Consider the following 23,197-nt stretch of genomic DNA (forward strand, 5'->3'; position numbering starts at 1 on the left):
ATGTTAAGAAATTCTCTTTAATTCATGATGAGTCACTACCCAAGAATGCATAACAAGCCAAGGGTAATCTAAATTTTATCAAACCTACAGGTAGCAATCACAGCTGCTAGAACAGCAAGCATTACAGAAAGCCAATAGGGCATACCAAATGCTTTTAAAAGACCAAACAGTAAACCATATGTCACTGTAAAAAACATTCCAGGAATTGGCATTTCAGTCCTTCAGCTGCCCCAATTCCTGAAACACTGGCTGTCTAGAGACTGGTGAAATAATGCACTTTTATAAAGAACACAATTCAATAAGCAACAAAATAAAACCATTCTGCCATACTACAACAATCTCCACTGTTTCTTCTTGTACAACTACTTAAACATAATTGGTTAATCAAGGACTTCAAATACACATTTAGTCATGATTAAGGCATTCAGATATCACACTAATACAAATTACTGATAAAATTGCAATTTAGCACAAAGCATGTTTGATAAGTTGGTTGGCACAAGTGCTACAAACCAGGATTCTTTAACAGAGTTATATCCTGGCTTGTGATTTCTGACATGTAGAAACCCTGATCCAAATGCAAGAATCCCAGGATAACCCTGTCTCATTCAGTGGCATCATTCCATGGTATACAATCAAAGTTGCAGGATGGTACATAATCTTACTGCTTCTGCTGCAGTCAATTCTCACTGGAACAAAATGGAATTTCCAAGCAGACGTTTGATAATTTTGCTGTACTAATTGTGGTTAATTCAATAAATTGGTTTAAACAAACTGTGATTAATCATGACTACTGAATGCAGCCTAAAACAAGGGAAGAGAGCATATGTTTACACTTTCCAACAGTGGTATCCTGGGCTGCACTAAAATCTGCACTTAAAGTTTTCTTTTTTTTTAAAAAAGTGACTCATGATACACTGAAAGTTGCTATTAAAGAAATAGTTAAAAGTTACGAGGAATTTAAATCTGACTGACTCTTGGTTCTCATTAAATTCTCAGTAGGATATAGGAAGTTACAAAGACATTAATCTTATGCAATTAATCAAGGTAGTACATCTAATATTTCTGTTATTCTGAAAGACAAAATATAATGTATGCTGATAATTCTGCAGTGGCCTGACCTGCATAGGCTGACAATGCCAATCTCATCAGACCTCAGAAACTAAGCAGGGTCAGCCCTGGCTAGTATTTGGATGGGAGATCATCAAGGGTTGTGACATGGAGGCTGTCTATGGCAAAACATCTCTGAACATCTCTTGCCTTAAAAGCCCTATGGGGTTGCCATAAGTCAGTGGTGACTTGACAACAAACAAATAAGCAATAAATATTCAGTTCTCATTATAATTGGGACTGGCTGCAATTCGTTTGACATTCTGACTAATTTGCATCTTGATTACAAAATGGTGGGAGTTGCTATGTTCATAAACCTCCTGATGTGGTCAATGCAATACAGCAGTTAGTTATGGACCATCGTGGGTAATTCAGAGGAACTCTGGGTAATGCCAAATCAACACTACTTAAGGTCTAAAACTGTATTCGAAAAGGACTGGAATACCTTGGATAATGATAGTTCCAGATTTTTATGTAATTTGCATTCTAACTGCCTAACACGATTGCTTTATAATTTTGAAACTGTTCAGTATTTAAGCTTTATATCAAGAAACTTGTGTCTGTATAGCAATTCAAAAGAGACCAAGTGTGTTTCTAATGCACAGCTACCCTTTTTATTAAGTTGTTAAGTGAGGCTGCTGTAGGATACAGTGTCAATGACAATACCATTTACATCAGTAGCATTTGCTCATCCATATTCATATACTGACTTTATTTCACAACCGTTATCAATCTCACTTTCAACATTACAAGCGACATTATTGAATGAATATGGCCCATGTACTTTTTGCATGGCAGTTCTGACCGAAGGGTGAGACAGCTACTTGCTTTTTCAAGAAACCCTACTTTTCACAGTTCTGGTTTAGGGCACAATGAATTAAGAAGAGAGTAGACATCTCTTATCTGTATGCACCTTACGAAATGACAACACCGCTCAAATAATGTTTAACATGGACAAGAGATGATGAAAAAAACAACCATACAGTGACACTATAGCAGCAATATTTTTTATTCTAAGTAATCATGGCTGTTTAAAATAATGGGGATCCATTATTTTACCACAGTAGAGTAGCTGTGTTTGTCTGTTGCAGGAAAAAAAGAGTGCTGTGGCACCTTAAAAATTTTTTTGTAGCATATACATAATTTAAATAACGGTTACAAGAACTAATTTTATATACACAAACCCCTACAACTTTATAATATAGCTCTATATACTATACATATAATACTATCTATCTATAATTCTTCCATAATGTAGAAGAATATATGATTATATACAGAACATCTAGAGAAGTGGCAGTATCTAGTGCCACATGAGGCTCTTTATGCCATAATTCCCCAATGTGGCTACTGCCGCATGTTTCAAGTGCACAAGGCCAATGCCCAGTAGGGTTTTTGTTAGTCAGATGGTTTTCACCTTGAAACAGCTGCCCTTATGAGGAAAGGGAACAATGCTGTAGGAGGTCTTGCCTACAGCATTCAAATTTTCTCTTCTGTCCAACAACACTTTTAGAAATGTTAATGGTCAATGCTAATTTCCCAGCTAGAAATGGTTAATTCATATCTCCAGCTAAAACATCTAGAAGCTGTCAGGTAACAGGGAAATTAAAAACAGCTTTTACCTACAAAAGGTTTTTTTTTCTTTCTGTCTCTCCTACTAGAGCAGACACAAGAAAATCAATCTTCTGGCCAGGCTGGACAAATTGGGAAGGGAGCTTTGCCTGGGAAAAGCTCTCTCATAGCTACAGGCCTGCTGGCCACAATGGGGTGAGCAACCAAAAATCTCTAAAGGTATATGTGATCAGAATTACTAGGATGTATCTATGTATCAAAAATTTAATCAAACAAGTGTATCTTCAAAACGTTCCACACACAAATACATAGATTAGTTTCACAGTAGAATTGGTATATCTTGAAATCCCATACAAAGTAGATTGTGACAGAATTGTTAACTGGTAATTCCCGTTTCATTCACCAATTTCTTCAGGCTTGGGATTTAAACTCAGAAATTAATCTGGACTCAGTTCTGTTTCATTTCCAGGGTACCTGAAGGTCTCCACAACAATTCTATAGCTGGCCAAAAAGCTCTGTCAGGCTTACAGCTACAACGGGGTAGCAGTTGTTTTATTCTCTTTTCTCCACAGCAGCATACCATCCTCTGTGTACTTTGGTAATTTCACTGTCCCATTCAACTTGCTGCCTCATGTTGAGGAGAGAAGGAATGCAGAGAGGGACTCTTTCCCCTTACCCAGATTCCCAAGGTTCAGCAGAAGTGAAGAGAGATAATTCTACATATGCAGATGTATTCTGATGTGACAAGGTGACCACTAATTATCTCCCCAATAAAAAATCACCTTCTCTGTTTCAGTCATCAAAATATTCCATGAGAAAAAACGAAGAAGTAGATGATGATGATATTGGATTTATATCCCGCCCTTCACTCTGAAACTCAGAGTGGCTTACAATTTCCTTTACCTTCCTCCCTCTCGACAGACACTCTGCGAAGTAGGTGAGACTGAGAGAGCTCTCCCAGAAGCTGCCTTTTCAAGGCAGCTCTGTGAGAGCTGTGACTGACTCAAAGTCATTCCAACAGCTGCAAGTGAAGGAGTGGGGAATCAAACCCGGTTCTCCCAGGTAAGAGTCCCTGCATTTAACCACTACAGATATCAAATGTATTAGAACAAAAAGGCTGGGGACAGAAAACTATGTTTGCAAGTGAGGATCGGTAGAGAGGTTTGAAGATACATTCAAAACTGCTTTTTACAACACTAAAGATATTTAGAATGTTTTCTTTGTTTACTTTGGCTTCCTGGTACTATAGATAAGAGTGCCTTATACCTTCTTTTGGAGCTTGTTACTAGATAGTCACACAGACTTGAGAACCTATAAAGCTTTAACTATAGAGCAGGGGCTTTCCTACCCAACCCCACTTCCTATGGTCAGTTTGCTATTCTCTTCTTCTTAAGAGCAATAACCTCTTTTGACTTGCTTGACAGTGACTTGCCAGAATCACTGTCAACCCCCCCCCCCCCCCAAGTCTGTCATTTTCAGAAGTCACACCACACTCCTCTGCTACAGACAGGGCTTAACAGACCCTTTTCCTTCAGAGTCTCTCCCCTAGGAACTTTGTCCCCTCTCCTTTCTAGCAGCAACACCAACTGCCTAACTGCTCCCTCTTGACAGTTAGCAGAAGTTCCCTCAACCAGAGTGAGTTCTATTAGCTCTGATAGGGGGAACTTCTGCTGTCAAGAGGGGGCAGTTAGGTAGCTGGTGAAAACAGTTGGATTTCCACTGCAGTTTGTAGTTCCACTGACTGTCACTCATACGCACTGCCTCTAAGTCCGCATAAACCTGTTGTACGTCATATCTGGTAAATTAAAAAATATATTTATTTATATATTTAATACTAATAGTTATACTTTATATTTTTACTAGGAGTAAGGCCCATTATGAAGAAAAATATAGCAAGCTCTAGAAGGAGGCTCTGGGTGAGTGATCCCCCCATCCTAGCTGTCTTCCCACCCCCCCCCCCGCCTCAAGGGGAACTGATCTCTGCCATCTGGAGAGCAGTGGTAATTCTGAGTGATCTCCAGCCCTCATCTGGAGATTGGCAACAGTGGTTCTCCAAGAAGAAATCACATTATACCTGTCTGAGGTCCCAACCCTCTTCAAACCCCACTCTCTCCAGGCCCCATCCCTTAAATCTCCAGGAATTTTCTAATCTGAAGTTGGCAACCCTGCAGCCTCTACATAGGAAAAGAACAGTATTTCTTCATAGTCAGGGGGATCAAAGCAACTTACATCATTCTCCTTATTTCTCTCCCCTCTTTGATCTGAACAACAAACCTGTGAGGCTTCCCTATCTTCTTCTCAGGCAACCATCCTGGGGAGAGACTGAAGGGAGGAGGGAAAGAAGGAGTGACAGAAAAGAGGCAGGAAAGACAGTAAAAAGGGGGACAGTCATGTCCACAGAGGAAATGCCTGGCAGTGCCAGGCTCCCTGGCTATTTCAGCAGCCTTTGGAGGCTGTGTGTGTGGGACGCTTTCTGTGTGGGTTGTTGATAGGGTGGCATACGTCTGTTGCTGGCAGTGGCCATGATGCCTTTCGTGAAACTGCAGTAGAGCAGCAGACCTTTCTGAGGTTGTTTGATGGAGAAAACAGAGAGAAGCATCTGAGATGTATCTGTCTCTGAGGTAAGACTGTTTTGGCAGTTTGTTCAACATTTCTGGGCCTATAGTGGGTGGGGGCAGGGGAGTCAGATTATAGGAGGCCAGGGATAGTGACAGTTCATTAGCCAATAGTTGATACCTGATACCCAACAAATGAGGGAGCTGGGATTTGCCATCACACCATGGGTTTTATTACTAAAAGATACATGTATGTTTGGTAGAGATGTCAACTGATGGCTGACACCCAGGAGGAGATAGGGGGCAGAAGCACAGGGTGCTGTTCTCATGTGTAATATGTTACTTTTAGGGAAAACTTGGAAGTGATGTCTTATCACTCTACACTCTACAAACTATTGGAAACTTGTATGCTTTTCAGTTTTCACTTTCACTTTTCCCCAGAAGTGATATCACACTGTGTGTGACAATGGCAATAATAATAACAAAAAAAGAATTGTCCCATTTCACAACGAAGGGGTGGCCAACCACCATATTGAGACACCTGGGAACTCTAGTGTTTGGTGCAGTGGAACACGAGGTATATATTTTGTGGATCTTTTGATTGATGGTAACTGTGACTGTAGCTGTGCACAGGCCATTAACTGAATACCACATATATTCAGCTTCAGGACAGTCAGGTAAGAAAGCCTTTCAAACCATCCACAGAAGCTCATAAAAGCATGAACTTGTTTATTCGTCTTTTATTTGGTATCCACCTTTCCAATTATCAAATAAAGGTAAAGGTAGTCCCCTGTGCAAGCACCTAGTCATTACTGACCTATGGGAATGACATCACATCATGACTTTTTTTGGCAGACTTTTTAACAGGTGGTTTGCCATTGTCTTCCCCAGTCATCTACACTTTACCCCCAGCAAGCTGCAGGGATAGCTCCCCCATTGCGCAAGCTAGGTGGTTGCCTAGGGTGCCAGCAGGGCGGGGGTGGCAAATTCGGCCTTCCAACCTCCCCCCTAGGCAAACGCCTAGTTTGCCCCCCCCCGCACGCCTTCTCATCCCTCCCTCACGCCATGTCGATTTCAAAGCCAGAACTGGCTCTAGCGATGTGTTCTGGCAATCTAAAGCCCCCCCTCCCATGGAAGTGGGGAAGGGAGGAGTCAGCAACAGCAAGACTGCCCTTTCAGAACACCAGTGCTGACAGACTGTGAGTGTGGCCCCGCTACGCGGTTTTACCCGCTGTTCGAGCAATCCATGGTAGAGGGGGGACACTTTAGTTTGCCAGAACGCGGCCCTAGAGCCAGTTTCTGCTTTGAAATCGACTGGGTGGGGAAGGGAGGGAGGAGGAGGCATGGAGCTGTGAGGGGGAACACTGAGCCACGGGGGGAGGCATGAGGGTGCTTTGGGGGGGGGGGTGCCAGGAAGCAAGTCTGCCTAGGGCACCATGGGGCGTTGGGCCGCCCCTGGCAAGCTGGGTACTCCTTTTACTGACCTCGGAAGGGTGGAAGGCTGACTAAGTATCATAGAGATTAGGGATTAAAAAATTGGTAACTGGTAATTAATCACAGAAACGAGTCCAGTGGCACCTTTAGACAAAGTTTTATTTAAGGAATGAGCTTTCATGCACATGCACACATCCTTAGATACATGAAAGCTCACCTTGAATAAAACTTTGTTGGTCTTAAAGGTGCCACTGGACTCTAACTTTTTTCTACTGCTTTAGATAAATACAATTGCCCATCTGGATCTATAATCACAGATGAGTGGCTCTTTAGCAATCCAAGTTAAATATACTGTAATTAAAATGCACTTGTTTATCCTGAATAAAAAATCTGAATAATCAAATTTTGACTAATTCAATGGGGAACAGAGTTCCATAAGAGCGAAATAGTTGTGTAGAGCTTGTCTGTGCAGTCTGCCTGTATTCATTTCTGGGCATGACATATTACTAGTCTCAGTGGAAGAAAAAGAACAGCAACCTTGTTTCCGTGCAACAGCCCCACAACAATACAGGAAACCAAGCCAAGTACTGCAGTTGTCTTACCACCTGTGTGGCTTGGCAAAGGACCAAGACTGAAGCTTCAAAAGCATATAGATGGCTAAATCTGACACCCCAAATAAGGACTCTGCAAATGTTCCAAAGTATACCTCTCACCTTGACATATGGATAGCAAAGCAATCATTCTCAACTGACCATAGATACTGAATCAACATCTTTGAAACAGAAATAATTAAGCTTATTTCCCCCTCAGCGCCCCTCACAGCATTGTGAAGTCAATAAAGTGATTAGCATGATAAACAAAATTCCAAAATAATTTTTAAAAGACTGATATGAAGGCATGGACCTCCCAGAAAATGAATGACACATTCTTACTTTAAAATATATATATACTGACTGTATTGAAACATTATGCTTACCTTGCCTGTTATACTCATCTGATTCCCTGTGGACCAAATCTTTTACCCGGTTTCCATACAGCAATCTGGAGGAATCATGATCAAAAGCTTTCAAGGTTTCACTCGAACTGTAAGACTTCTGTGTAGGCACTCTGCATTCTTCGTTTTCTGCTGAAGAATTTGTGTAACGCCGTTCCTTGTCTCTTCTGCTCTTTGTCAGGGAGCAATAAGGTCTGCGTTCTTTCACATCCATGCTTCATTCCTTCTGTATGCGCATCAGGCCAGGTTATTTGGAATTACCCTCTACATTCAATTTAAGTCCACCTGTAAGATGATTTAGAAGATTGTATTTATGTACTTATATAGCACCACGTATGTTCATATGCATTGGCAGCTATGTAATTACTGAAAAGTAAAAGCCTTAGTCAAACATCCTAATGTTGACTTTTGTATACAATTAAACTATATTTGACAGTGAGACCAAAATAGGGCAGTTATTCAGAATTACAACCAGTACATCAGTTGAGAAATCCCTGCCAACAACAAAATTACAGAACACACTACTAAAGGTGCAATTTACACAGCAGAGCTAATTTGTCCCACTTCCTGTTCAAGTCACCAAGTATGCATTAGGAAAGTTAGACAGCATCAGTTCTTGGTGGACTCCATTTTCAGCTAATTAAATAACAATTTGATTTTGTTATTAAAAAGTTTTATTTAGAGAGAGGCATGAACTGGCTGATGAACTAAAGTTTATCATGAATTTTGGCTGGTTCATGGTTCATGAAGAAATTTTCATGAACTAAAAATCCACCACAAACTTTTGTGAATTTTGATGCAGTTTGTGGTGGTTCATGAAAAAAACACTCCACTATTTGGTTTAAATGGGTGGGAGCTGCAGAGAACAGTAAGCAAGAGTTTAAATGGATCTGAGCATGGAGCTGATGGCCCAAGAAAGCCACTTTAAACAGTTGAGCTGTAGGAGCAGGGTACCCCCATAGCCGAGCTGTTTCCGATCTAAACAGCTGAGCTGCAGGGACTTGTTTAGATTGGAAACAGCTGAGCTGCAGGGGCAGCCTGTTCCCACAGTTCAGCTGTTTAGAGCCCAAAGCAACTGAGTCATGTGAACAGGCTGCCCCACAGCTCAGCTCTTTTGGACACAAACCCCAAAAACTCAGTTCAATTTGTACGCGAGTTGACTAGTCAGGTTCGTAGTTCATTCACAAACCAAACTGCATTTGTAAGTGCCCATTCTGAGTCTAATTCAAAAACTAGGAAGATGTTTTTATATTTCCTGTTAGTCATTTTTCCCTTAGTATGTAAAGTATGTAACCATATATTTTAGTAGTTTTTGGATTTATTTATTCTATTCAGCTTATATCCCACCCTCCCCGCTGAAGCAGGCTCAAGGCAGCTTACATTCTCATAAAAACATCACATAAAAACCAGTAATTGATATAAACCACAAACATATAAAAATACAAGAATATAAAAAAACATAAAACAGTATCAGGTGCTATACTGATCTTAAAATGATGGCGGATAGCTGCCAGATCATTCTGTGTTCAATTTTTGTTGTTCAGCTGTTACTACAAGGTGTTCTATCAGGAAGCAGATCTTAAGGTTGTGATTGTGCATATTAACCCCTTCTCTTTGGTTGATGTTCGCATTTAACAATGCAACCAAAGTGAAAGTTTTATATCAGCTGGTCACACTGATCCTAAGTGCTAAGAGAATCACATTATTTAGCAAGTGTATAATTTTGGGCAAAGCTTGTTGCATGTAACAGAACTGGTATAACACCCAGAAGTGACATATGGCGCCAGTCATGTGATGCTGGGACGCTCTAGCAATTCACAGAAAACTCAATGGTTTCACATGAGGATGCCCTAGCAATTTGGGGGGAAATTCCTCCGTTGGCAGCTGCTGGAGACTTGGCAACCCTAGTTGTACCTGATGGAACTTGAATGTGTAATTTGTGGATAAGAATACTTACTTGAACCCTGTATTTGTTTGATGCAAGTAATTTTAAATACACTAATATTATAAAAGCCATTTATTATCATTGCCAGTTCTTGAAATTTTTTCATGGCCATGTGATTTGCTTAAATTTCAAAGCTCTCTAGATTGTAAAACCAATCCTTTTTAACTGGGGGTAAATGAGGTTGAATCAAAAATTCCTGTTCTGGCAATAATATGGAAGAGAACTGGAGTGTGTGTGTGATGCCAATTCCCCTCTGACTGCATTCTGCCATACTCTTGACCCTCAGAGTTAGAATTTTTCGGGGAGGAAGGCAGTGACAAAAGTCCTGATCCACAACTTTCTTTCAGCTCACAACACTGTAGCCCAAGTATATACTTGTCAATGTAATGGTGCAGAGTGTTTATATAATTACAATGTTTCTTAATGGTTAGAAAGCAAATAAGATACAGGTTTTTAAAACTGAAACACTATCAATTAGCAGTCTGGGAATTTCCCCCCACTAATACATAAACCAACCTTAAGTTCTGAAGACTGATATGCCTGGTTTTAGCTCACTGCTGTTATAGGCCATTTTTTCCCATTGTCTTTGGAAGACAGGACAGAATGTCATCTCTTTCCTCAGTGATTCTTTTAGTATAAGGCATTTGAAATATGACACTTAATTCTTGTACAAAGCTAAGGAATGAAACTGCCAGTTCTTTTGCAAAAACACTATTACAATGAATACACAGTACATCAGTAAGCTGCAACAAGTTCTGCTTCTTTCTTGTCTAACAAAAGAAAATAAAACAAAGGTTCTTTCATATCTATTCACCTACCACTATTTAACGTATTTAATTTGTTTAAATTGAAGCATCTCCCTAAACTGAGTCACAGCATGTATTTAATTTACACTCATATTTTAATTTAAAATTCTAAAAAGGCCTTTAATCATCACATCTTTTCATTTTTAGATTACAGAAAGCTAAGGTGTTCTAATGTGAATCCAAGGTGTGTGTGTGTATAAAGGTAGTCCTCTGTGCAAGCACCAGTCGTTTTCAACTCTGGGGTGACGTTGCTTTCACAACGTTTTCACGGCAGACTTTTTACGGGGTGGTTTGCCATTGCCTTCCCCAGTCATCTACACTTTCCCCTCAGCAAGCTGGGTACTCATTTTGCCGACCTCGGAAGGATGGAAGGCTGAGTCAACCTGGAGCCGGCTACCTGAACCAGCTTTTGTTGGGATCAAGCAGAGGGCTCCAACTGCAGTACTGCAGCTTTACCACTTTGCGGTTCCCATCCAGAAGCAAGCTGCACAGCCTTGCTTCTGGGGGCCATTTTGCCTCCTCACAAGGAAGGGGAACAGACAGGGCAGCAATGAAGGTGGGGGCAGAGCAGGCACGCCTAGAGGCGGGCTCGGGTTCCCTCCTCTCAGTCTTCGCCTCGTGCTCAGGTTGGAAGGAGCTCATTGCAGATTCTCCCCAGATAGAGGCTGTGGATCACCTGCTCTTGTTCCTCGGCTGCAGCCATAATGGCGTGGGAGCTGTGGACGTGTAGCAGCATGTGGAGCATCGGGGGACCTCAGCGTGGATGACGGAGCATCACTAGGACACAGTGGTTTGCAGCCAGCCTCTGCAGTTTTGTGTGGCCAGTGCTTTCCTCCCCACTTTTTTAATGGAAGGGTTTAGGTAAAGGCGGCACTGCGCTTTGCTGCGCAGATTGAAAGTGCTCCTTGGGACCCCTTCCCCCCACACATCTTATTACTTGGCAGGGGCTTTTTTAGGGGGCTGCTGAGGGTTACCATCTTTTCCACGCTCTCCCCTCCACCCCCCTCTCCTCACCCCTAGGGTGTATCTGATCCGGGCTATCTGTTTTTCTGCCTGCTGTTGCTGGAGCTCATCGGTGGCTATTTTGTGGAACTTGCAGGCAGCCATTGTAAAGGCTTTTTCTGTGCTTGTTAGCTCTTCTGCCCACTGTTGCTAGGGCAGGAAATCAGCCATTTTTATAGTTTTCTTGCAGGCAGCCATTTTGAAGGCTATTTCTGTGCTTGTTAGCTCTTCTGCCCGCTGTTGCTAGGGCAGGAAATCAGCGATTTTTGTACTTTTCTTGCAGGCAGCCATTTTGAAGGCTATTTCTGTGCTTGTTAGCTCTTCCACCCACTGTTGTTAGGGCAGGAAATCAGCCTTTTTGTAGTTTTCTTGCAGGTGGCCATTTTGAAGGCTTTTTCTGTGCTTGGTAGCTCTTCTGCCCACTGTTGCTAGGGCAGAAAATCAGCCACTTTTGTAATTTTATTGTAGATGGCCATTTTAAGATCTTTTATTCATGTATTGTTAGACACGCCTAAAGGGCAAGGAAAGCCAAAGGGCAAGGTCCCTGCTCCTAAACAGCCATAAGAACATAAGAGAAGCCATGTTGGATCAGGCCAATGGCCCATCCAGTCCAACACTCTGTGTCACACAGTGGCCAAAAAAAATTTATATATATATACACACACACACACACTGTGGCTAATAGCCACTGATGGACCTCTGCTCCATATTTTTATCTAAACCCCTCTTGAAGGTGGCCATGTTTGTGGCCGCCACCGCCTCCTGTGGCAGTGAATTCCACATGTTAATCACCTTTTGGGTGAAGAAGTACTTCCTTTTATCCGTTTTAACCTGTCTGCTCAGCAATTTCATCAAATGCCCATGAGTTCTTGTATTGTGAGAAAGGGAGAAAAGTACCTCTTTTTCTACTTTCTCCATCTCATGCATTATCTTGTAAACCTCTATCATGTCACCCCGCAGTCGACGTTTCTCCAAGCTAAAGAGTCCCAAGCGTTTCAACCTTTCTTCATAGGGAAAGTGTTCCAGCCCTTTAATCATTCCAGTTGCCCTTTTCTGGACTTTCTCCAATGCTATAATATCCTTTTTGAGGTGCGGCGACCAGAACTGCACACAGTACTCCAAATGAGACCGCACCATCGATTTATACAGGGGCATTATGATACTGGCTGATTTGTTTTCAATTCCCTTCCTAATAATTCCCAGCATGGCGTTGGCCTTTTTTATTGCAAACGCACAGTCTTGACATTTTCAGTGAGTTATCTACCATGACCCCAAGATCTTTCTCTTGGTCAGTCTCTGCCAGTTCACACCCCATCAACTTGTATTTGTAGCTGGGATTCTTGGCCCCAATGTGCATTACTTTGCACTTGGCCACACTGAACCTCATCTGCCACGTTGACGCCCACTCACCCAGCCTCAACAGATCCCTTTGAAGTGCCTCACAATCCTCTCTGGTTCTCACCACCCTGAACAATTTAGTGTCATCCGCAAACTTGGCCACTTCACTGCTCACTCCCAACTCTAAATCATTTATGAACAAGTTAAAGAGGATGGGACTCAGTACCGAGCCCTGCGGCACCCCACTGCTTACCGTCCTCCAATGCGAAGACTGCCGATTTATACTCACTCTCTGCTTCCTATTACTCAGCCAGTTTTTGATCCACAAGAGGACCTGTCCTTTTACTCCATGACTCTCAAGCTTTCTAAGGAGCCTTTGATGAGGAACTTTATCAAAAGCTTTCTGAAAGTCAAGGTAAACAACATCTATCTGATCTCCTTTGTCCACATGTTTGTTCACCCCCTCAAAGAAATGTAACAGGTTGGTGAGGCAAGATCTTCCCTTACAGAACCCATGCTGAGTCTTCCTCAATAACCCGTGTTCATCAATGTGCCTACTCATTCTGTCCTTGATAATGGTTTCTACCAACTTTCCCGGTATTGAAGTCAGACTGACTGGCCTGTAATTTCCCGGAACTCCTCTGGAACCCTTTTTAAAGATGGGGGTGACATTTGCTACCTTCCAGTCCTCAGGAACGGAGGCAGATTTCAATGAAATATTATAGATTTTTGTCAAAAGATCCACAAGTTCAACTTTGAGTTCTTTCAGAACTCTCGGATGTATGCCATCCGGACCCGGTGACTTATTAGTTTTTAATTTGTCTATCAGTTTTAGGACCTCCTCTTTTGTCACCTCAATCTGACTCAGGTCTTTCAATACCCCTTCCAAAATTAGTGGTTCTGGGGTGGGCAAAAAGTTCTCATCTTCCACAGTGAAGACGGAGGCAAAAAATGCATTCAGCTTCTCAGCCATTTTCCTATCCTCCTTCAGTAATCCTTTGACCCCATGGTCATCCAAGGGCCCCACTGCCTCCCTGGCTGGTTTCCTACTTCTAATATTTTTTTATTGTTCTTCTTTATGTTTTTTTGCAATATGCTCCTCATAGTCCCTTTTTGCCTGCTTGATCACAGACTTGCATTTGATTTGCCACAGCCTGTGTTCCCTTTTCCTAATCTCACTTGGACTGGTTTTCCACCGCTTAAAGGAGTCCTTCTTACCTTTTACCGCTTCCATTACTTTGTTTGTTAACCATGCAGGCCTTTTCTTACGCCTGTTCGTGCCTTTCCTAACTTGTGGTATGTATTTTATCTGAGCTTCTAGGATTATAGTTTTAAATAGTGACCAAGCTTCCCCAAGGGTTTTGACCATATGTACCTTTCCTTTCAGTTTCCTCCTCACATGCCTCCTCATCTCAGAGAATTTATCCCTTTTAAAGTTAAACGTGGTTGTGGCGGTCTTTTTGAGCAACTCCCTATTTATACAAATCGTGAAATCAATAACATTATGGTCACTGCTCCCAAGCGGCGCAATCACTTTTACATCTCTCACCAAGTCTTGGGCATTAATTAGGGCCAAATCCAGGATCGCCCCACCCCTGGTAGGTTCTGAGACCATCTGCTCCATAGCACAGTCATTGAGAGCATCGAGAAACTCAATCTCTTTCTCTTGACCAGAACACATATTGACTCTATCAATCTGCGGGTAGTTAAAATCACCTATTACGACACAGTTTTTACGTTTAGCCACTATCTTTAAGCCTTCCATCATATTATAATCGTGCTCTCTCTTTTGATTTGGTGGGCGATAAACTCCCATACTTAAATTTCCTTTTGGGCCCTCTATTTCAACCCTAAGCATTTCTAAATGTACCTCCTAAGCGCCCTGCACCACAGCCCTCGTCATTGGATGAGGATTACAGCATTTTTGAGTAGCCATGCAAATTCAAGGGCAATGGCCCTGCACTGAGACCGCAGCGGCCTGATCCTAAACGCTCAGTACCTTTGCCTTCATTGTCTGACGAGGAGGATGGCTCTTTTGAGCAGTCTGTTTTAGACAGAATAGCCACCTTGAAGGGTTCGTGTAGGAGAAAGACAGTTGTATTGGGTGGTCAGGCTTCTAAGGCAGATAAGCGGGCTGCCAAGAAGCGCTTCCAGGAGGAAATCCTTAATCGCTTGTCTTCCCTTGAACACAGGTCTTCTGTGGACAAAACGGAGGGGGTGTTGCCTCTTCCAAGGGAGGTGCCCACTGCGGATGCCATGCAGAATTGGCAGTTGGGTAGGGGTGAGTTTGCACAACACACTACCACAGCTTGGCCCTGGGGGCTGTGGGGACAGTGTACCATCTTCGGGCTGGTTGATAATAGCCAGCCTGCAGCTTTTAATAATACCCAGCGCCTTGGGCTTGGGGTCTTAACCTGGCTAACCCTTGAGGAGGCCTGCCCAGCCAGTTCTCGGCAGCGTCCGGGGCACCATATGGTGGCTGGGGGGTTTCTTATCCTTGGGGTCCATCATATGGTGGCTGGGGGGTTTCTTATCCTTGGAGTCCATCATATTCTGCTGTGCCTGCTAAGGCTTTACCTTTTGGTGATCTGGCCTTACCTCTTGGTGATCACTTGTTGCCGGCTACCAAGGATAAGATTTTGAAAGCGGAATTCATGGACCTATTTTCTCTGCTCTATAGGGAGCTGGAGAAAAAGGACAAAGAGGATTTGGATGACTAGGAAAAAAATAAAATCAAGAGGTGTAAAGTGTATAGAACATGGCTGAACTGGGTGCCCGGGTTCATTATTTACGCTGGAATTACTGTCTGGTCACAGCCATGGAGGGCCACTTCCTTTTTTCAGTATTTCAACATCATTTACAAAAGCTACCCCAGCTTTACCAGCCCGGCCTGGCTTCAATATGACAAGGTGTTCAGAATGAGGGCGGCTTTGAACCCAGCCCTTCAGTGGGATCAGATTCAACTGCAGCTGTGGCTGCAGGTTATGTCTCCAGGATGACCTAACCTGGGTGATAGGTCAGAAAGTGGGCTTATTGTGCACCGCACAGCCACTGCTTCTGGCGACCACAGCAGTGCAGGGCAGGTGGTTCAACCCCGCCTGCTTTGTTGGGAGTTTGGGTCCCAGGGGGTAAAAAGAATTACCAACACAAACATGAGTGCCCACTTTGCGGGGGGTCTCATTCCTTCACGAATTGTTCCAGGAGTAGTTTCAGGCGGGGACAGTGCAAGCAGGGCCTGGACAGCGCAGATAAGCCATTTGGTAAAGGGTCCCAGCCCAATAAGGGCGACAGTGCTTGATGTATGGCTCCGTGATTATCCAAAGGATGAAGATCAGCTTTATTTGTTAAATGGTTTTAGGTTCGGGTTTGGAATTCCTTTTCAGGGCCCCAGAAAGCCGTTTATGGCCAATAACTTGAAGTCAGTTATAGGGATGGAGCACATAGTTCGTCAGAAGATTGGGAAGGAATTAACCGAGGGTAGGGTGATTGGCTCATTTTCCACACACCCCTGGGAGTACCTTGAGGGTTTCCACATTGGGCATTGTGCCTAAGAAAGCCCCAGGAGAGTTCAGATTGATTCACCATTTATCTTATCCCCATGGGGAATTGGTGGATGATGCCATACCAGAGAATTTGTGTACTGTGCGGTACACATCTTTTGACGTAGCATGTGGTAGGACCTTGTACTATGGAAGGAGGGTTTTTTTAACTTCCTTTAATGGTGTCTCCTTTTGGAGGGCTGGGTTACAGCTGGAGGCTAAGTCGCAAATAGCATCAGACGTAGCTGGGTCCCTTGCGTTTGGCATTTTCTTTAGCGGATACTGGTACGCAGAGGTATGGCCCCAGGAATGGGTAGATGCGGGGTGGAACAGAGATTTGACTTTCTTGGAGTCCTTCCTGATCTTGGTAACTGTTTGGTTGTGGGGCAATGAGTTGGCAAACCACACAGTCCACTTTTGGTGTGACAACTTAGCTGTGGTGCATGTCATAAGTTTCCTCACTTCCAAATTCCACAGGGTGATGAGGCTGGTGCGGGCCATCACTTTCCGTTCCGAGGCTTAGTATTTTATTTTATTTTTTTGCCAGGCATGTGCCTGGGGTGGCTAATGGGGAGGCTGACGTTCTCTTTCGCAAACAGATGCAGAGGTTTTGCCAGCTGGCCCTAGATGCAGATCTTCTCCTGACAATGATGCTCCCCCGGATATGGATGATTGGCGGGTTGAGGCCGGCAGAGCAATAAGTCTCGTCTTTGCTCCTAGTACCAGAGAATCGTACAACAAAGTTTTGGCCCCTTCCAGTGGAGCAATTACTCCACTATAGTGTATTTTTAAGGAGCAGGGGGTTAGCAGTACGATCTATTCAGGGTCATCTGCATTGGCCTTCGCTAGGGCGGCTTTGGGTTTCCAGGAAAATAACAGTGACTTCCGCATTAAGAAAAGGTTGGTAGGTTGGTCTAGAGAAGTTGAGCCCTGCTGGGATTCTCGGCAACCGTTTTTCTCCTGCAGTTTTTAGAGGTTTACGATCGGTCTGGGGTCAGGTGTGCGTGTCGGAGTATGAAACGCTGCTCTTTCACGCGGCCTCTCTCATGGCATTTTTGGGGGCTCTTTGGGTGAGTGAGTGGCTGGTTCAGTCCAAAAGGGACATGTTGGGGAGGGCCTTGATGGCCCATAACATTCGTCTGGCTGGCGGATCTGTATATGTTACCGTTCGTCGTTCCAAGACTGATCAACTGCAACAGGGGAATACTATTAGTTTGGGTTCCTGTTCTGATGTCGAGATCTGTCCTGTAGCGGCTTTAACGCGGTACAGTCCCTTGATGAAGCATCAGTTTTGGACTGTGACGTGAAGGGCCTTGCTATGCTGGGCCAGTCAGGGGTTAAGTTCGGCACCCATTCCTTCCGTATAGGAGCAGCATCTACTGCGGCTGCCCCAGGGTATTACCGGCCTTCCATTCAGAAGCTGGTAGGTGGCATTCCTTGGCCTATAAGGGTTATGTTCGCCCACTTGCACTGCTGTAATTGGAACCATGTTATTAGGGGGCCATGTTATTCATCATTTCTTCTTTTCTCAGGTAATGTGGTCCATGGAGAGAGACAACGCATTCTCATATGCGGACACAGCTTCGTGTTTTGGGCTGCCCATCGGGCCAGGAGGACTTCGGCCGGGTCACAGCTGGGGGTCAGCAAGTGAGCCACCACTGAATGGTGTGGACGGCGGGGTCTCCATTGGTCAGGCCTGTTGCCCCTCTTGTTTGAAGATGTGCACGTGTTGCCGCCACATGTTGTGGTGATACATCTGGGTGGTAATGATTTAGACCTGCTCAAGGGAAAAGCCATTGTGTTGCAAGCCAAAGATGACTTTAGAGTTATCAAGAGGCGTTGGCCACAGGCTTTGATCGTGTGGTCAGCCATGATCCCACGCTGGGTATGGCGTGCAGCTTGGAACCCATGAGTGATTGAGAAAGCTTGCTGCAAAGCCAATTTAGAACTTAAAAGAGCCCTCGAGGGGGGTTTGGTCCACTTTCTTCCTCACCCTTGGATCTAAGCTGATTGCGCAGATTTATACAGGAGCGATGGCATACATCTGTTGGACAAGGGTAATGACGCCTTTTTAGAGGATTTGAAACTTGGGCTTCAGGAAGTGTTAGGCATTTAGTGGGTGTGGCTGCCTAAGCAGAGGCTTGGCCTTGCGGTGGCTGGGTTTTGGCCTAAACCTCCGTTATGCAGTTCAGTGAGCACCTGTAGCACCCCAGTTTTATGGGTACAGGGTCTCGCTAAATCATTCCTGGACCGTGCAGGACAGTTGAGTGACGAAGCAGACTGCCTTGGGTTTGCATGGATTGATTCGCCCATTAGCCGTGTGGCTGGGGGTTGGAACTCCAGGGCATAACCTTTGCTAGGCTGCCTGGGTACGAGCTGTGTATTTTGGCCAGACCTAGGGGCAGGGTGGCTCGCCCATCATGCGGCAGGGGAGGGGTATTTCGTCCCCTGGCCCTGCCGTGCTGCTTGTTATGGTATAGCCCTTGTGTTAATGTAATAAAGAAAGAAAGTGGCCCTTTAGTTACCCAAACCCTTGTGTCCAACTCTTCCTTCTGTCTGGGGGGGCAATGCACCACGGGGCTCTTCTCATATGTATATATGGAATACATATAATATAGAAACTGTCCCTTTGAAGAACTTTTGTCTATAATTTTTTTTAAAAGATAATTTCAGATCTGCCAGGGATAAAAAGCTTTTCTTAATGTCAGAAGGTGTGGAGCTTTTGTTCAAATATCATTTCATAGGTAGTGACAAAAAAGCACTGGTAATGTGGACCTTAAGGATATTACCAATAGTACCACTATGTGGCTTTTATGAACAAAAGGTACACAAAATTAACTTATGATTTAGTTATTACTTTCTACTTTTTCATGTATTTCATTATCTGAGAAAGACACATTAACAACTTCTACATCTCCATATAAAATCTGATGTCCGTACCTGAGAGTCAGTAATTTGAAGACTGTAATTAATAAGCCTATTTCTTATTTATTTTTATTTGTTCACATCATTTATAGTCCGCCACTGATACATATAGTATTAAACACTGAGGTTCGGAATAGTTTAGTTTGTGGGGGCGGGGTGGTGGTGGTTAAGTGTTCAATGGTTTGTAGCATTTCTTTATATGATAGTTTATCTTTTTTTAAAAAAAATAGTATTACTGTGCACAGCTTAAAAACCACAATTATTTGATCTGTGTTGTAGTGTTAGCGACAACTGATCTCCTTACAGAAGTCAATGAATTCAATACACTTCAAAGCAGTTTTCTGGGTTATCTCTTACCTCTCCAGGCTAAGAATGAAAAGGTTAAAAGTTATAAGATGTTTAATAGAATTGTTATTTGAATACATTGCCGGCAAATATAAATGTATTGTAAACAAAAAGATGCAAAAAAAACCCAGTGCACTTTTTTGCATATTATATATGGAACTTCATATAAAGAAATGTTTTTTCAGAAACACTAAGTTCCTGAGACAGGAGACTTAAGGGCCCTACAGAATTATAGCTTTTACTAATTGACTCTATAAGGTTTGTGCTGAAGAATAAATGGAGTACTGCAGTCTGTTTATACTATTTATGAGGGCTGCAGATTCTTTGTTAAACTCTGTACCAACTTCCATCTTCCCAGTCAGCTAGGAGCCGTTGAAAGTCTTGGATAAAAGGGATTTGCTTTATATACAGGAAAGCCCAGAATATGGCAGAAAGCTCTGATGCTGCTGAGTTAGCTTTGTTGCCATAGCAAAACCCAAATTACAAAGACTCCTGAGCGAGTGCTTTCTCAGACAGTTCACACCAAGGAATAAGCTACTGCTAAGGTTCATCGCAGAAGGTGCTTCTTTGCACTTGCCATTAAGATTACCAACCTCAGGGTGGGCCTCAAGTTCTCCTGAAATTACAACTGATCTCCAGACTACAGAGATCAGCTTCATGAGAGGAAACAGCTTCAGAAGGCTGACTATGTCATCATATCCCTGCAGAGCCCCTCCCCCTCCCTAAACTCTGCCATCCCCAGGCACTGACCCCCAAATTATCAATTTGGAGTTGGCAACCCTACCTTTCCATGCTGCTGTTGCAAGCCTGAGACAGGAAAAAGTAGTCACCTTCTTTGCTTCCACTTGTAGGTGAATGAGAGAACGTTCACAAACTGTACATGTGACTACTAAAAAAAGGTCTGTCTGTAGGCTAAATTTAAACTACTGACAGTGGCTCACTATTTTAACATTTTAAAAGGCCAGTGTCAATATATGGATAAAGTGTAGCTAACCAAGTACCTTTGAAAAGTTCTAAATTTCACTTGGACATCATATATAATGGTGAATGGCAAAACTGGTAAAGGTATTTAAAAACAAGCAAACAAACTTGCAGGACAAGTGTTTCTAAAAGAAAAACAATGTAACCATAAAAGTTTTCCCACTTTATAGTGTTGTTCTCTCTTCTTTTTGGATATATTTTTATTTTCTTAGAAAACAAAGTTGAGATGTCAAGGGGATACAGAAATGAAAAAGGGGTTGCATATCATAATTATGTATATCAAAAATAATTATGTAACACAGGGTATACTGAACAAAAAGTATTTTTCTAATCAAATATTTTTATTTATTTCACCTACAAAAGCAGATGATCTGGGGGAGTGGGATAGTAGCTTTTTGTTTCCAAACTGGCAAGAAGCTGCCAATCAGCAAAGCAATTTATTGTCCCTAGGGTTGTCAAAATGGGTGGATTATACACTTGAACACATCATTCTTTCCATTTTGCTGGCATCAAGCCCTACCATTTTGGTTAGCACATACACTGACAGACACAGAATAGTTTGCCAGATTTTACAGAAATATATAAGCAGGAATGGGAAGGGACGACTGGTAAAAGCAACCTGAGACTGGGAATGGCCACTATTGTTAATTCCCCTTTCCCAGACATGTGCCTGTCCCAACTAAATTCACTTTGGCAGCTATTTTAGGAGCTAGCAAAGCCATCCTTTGCAGAAGATGAGGTCAAGGCTCTCCTCAGGCTATGCTAACGAGTGGCCAAAACTTGAATAGGAGACTGATTCACTGATGGGACATATGCACGCCTAACCATTGCTATGGGGGCTTGCAAAGTCAGGCACCCACCTAGATCTATCAAAGTAATTTCAATTTCAATAGTAAGAGGAAGTCTTCCTCAGAACTAACAAGCAGCCAGGTAGGTTTGAGTGCTTTTATTAACCTTGCCAGAATGTCTCCTTCCAAGCTGCCTCAAGCATGTTCTTTCTGGGCTTTAAGGGACTGGGGAAGCGCCCCTGATTCCTCAAAGCCCAGAAAAAAACAGCCTTACCCTGCCCAGCGCGCTCTGAACTCAGAGATTGCTGGACAGGGGATGAACCAAGTACCCAGTGCGATGACGTCACCACTGGGTGACGTCATCAAGCCACCCGTGAACTCAGGCGCTGGAACCCCATGTGCCAGGCCTGCATGGTTACTGGTAGCCTGAGGCAGTTTTAGCCCACTTTTACACTATCCAGGTAAAGATCCCCGTATCACATTTGGCTCTTCCTAAGTGTCAGTTTTCCAAGCTAACCAGTCTGTGGAATTGGGAAAAGTGTTCCTCCTGACATGGAGCTTAATTCCCCTGGATTGGTTACAGTTCTGAGTGAGTATCTGAAACCCAAGTTAGAGAGTCCACATACATGTGGCAACACTATTTATGACTGAATCAGAATCCATTCCTTTGACAATGCTAGCTCATCGAGAAAGGACCTAAGGCATGCAAAACTTCAGAAGAATCCATACTTTTTTCTACTTTCTATAATGTCCATGAAGGTCAGCTTTGGATTTTCTTGTTCTTGATCCCAGCAGTTGAGTTTCCCTTCTCATGCCAGCTTGCACTGGCCAGCGCACAGGGACCTGCCAGTCTATTTGTGTGCCCTGGGTTGATTCACCGATCAGACCAAGTCTAATGCCATGTGCTCGCCTTTCTGGATTTGTTGGCTAGGATTCCTACTGCATCACTTGCTGGCTTCTCCCTAGTCCCCAAAAATTCCAGACATAGAAAAAGATAAATATTTACCCTCCTTTTTTTTGCCTCCTGTCTCTACCTCACTTACTTCTTGTTCCCTTTCTCTTTTTCTCTAAGGCACACATTGTTCTGTAGGATAGTTAGTGGGAGGATAAAGAATCAGGTACTGATAGGTTATGGCATTTTTGTGCTGAAATGTACTAAAGTATTGTTCTGAGTGCTTGCCTGTAACCCTGATTCTCTGCAATTCTGATTGTTTCAGCTTCTTACAGCCTTCATTTTCATTTCTCAGCCTGCTCTGGAGCTCTGTCACTTTTCATTTTGATCCTAAATATCTGAGCACACAAGTATTCCGTTTTCTCCATTTTAGCCTGGAACCAAGTCCTGTTCACATGGTCAAATAAGTGTGTGTACATGTGCTGCCCCAAGCAGCTGGTGACAGAGTGTCTCAGAGAAGAAGATAAAAAGTATGCTTAAGTCTTTGCAAATGACATTCAGGTCACAGAATTACTTAGTAGCATGTTCATCACTTGAAAACTAAACCAGTTAAGTGCTGTATCATGGAGAAAGATGTATAAAAGTATAGAAATTCAGGCTTTTCTAGAGGACAGTTATGATGTACTGAGTTCAAAGCATGAGGACGCTCAGGAGACAGTGAATTCAGCTCTTTATTCAGTGATTCAGCATAGCAAGGTAGAAACTGGACTGACTTGCAGGGCCAAAGGCCCTGCTTATATGCATGCAAATAACCCCACCCAAAACCCATCACACACAACTATAGGTTCTAACTTCTAAGGACCCCTGATTGGCCTCCTCCCAGAATCCAGGCAGCTATTGTTATGGAGCTCAGCCAAGACCCTGGTTGACCTAAGGCCAAGTTCCAGTCTCAATACATAACAGTAGTTTAA

The 23,197-nt window shown here is 43.2% G+C and overlaps 1 protein-coding gene across 12 annotated transcripts in view; it reads right to left on the minus strand.

Moving 5' to 3' along the window:
- Window positions 1-23,197, minus strand: part of TENM3 (teneurin transmembrane protein 3) — a 721,265-nt gene that overhangs the window by 452,154 nt on the left and 245,914 nt on the right. For all 12 annotated transcript variants that reach the window (XM_060246485.1, XM_060246482.1, XM_060246496.1 and 9 more), the window contains one exon: window positions 7,648-7,950. In XM_060246485.1, the coding sequence (XP_060102468.1) occupies window positions 7,648-7,879 (232 nt within the window). In that variant the 5' untranslated portion in view covers window positions 7,880-7,950. Of the gene's footprint in view, window positions 1-7,647; window positions 7,951-23,197 lie in introns of those variants that run through there.

This window comes from Heteronotia binoei, chromosome 9 (assembly GCF_032191835.1).
Source record: "Heteronotia binoei isolate CCM8104 ecotype False Entrance Well chromosome 9, APGP_CSIRO_Hbin_v1, whole genome shotgun sequence".
Lineage (NCBI taxonomy): Eukaryota > Metazoa > Chordata > Lepidosauria > Squamata > Gekkonidae > Heteronotia > Heteronotia binoei.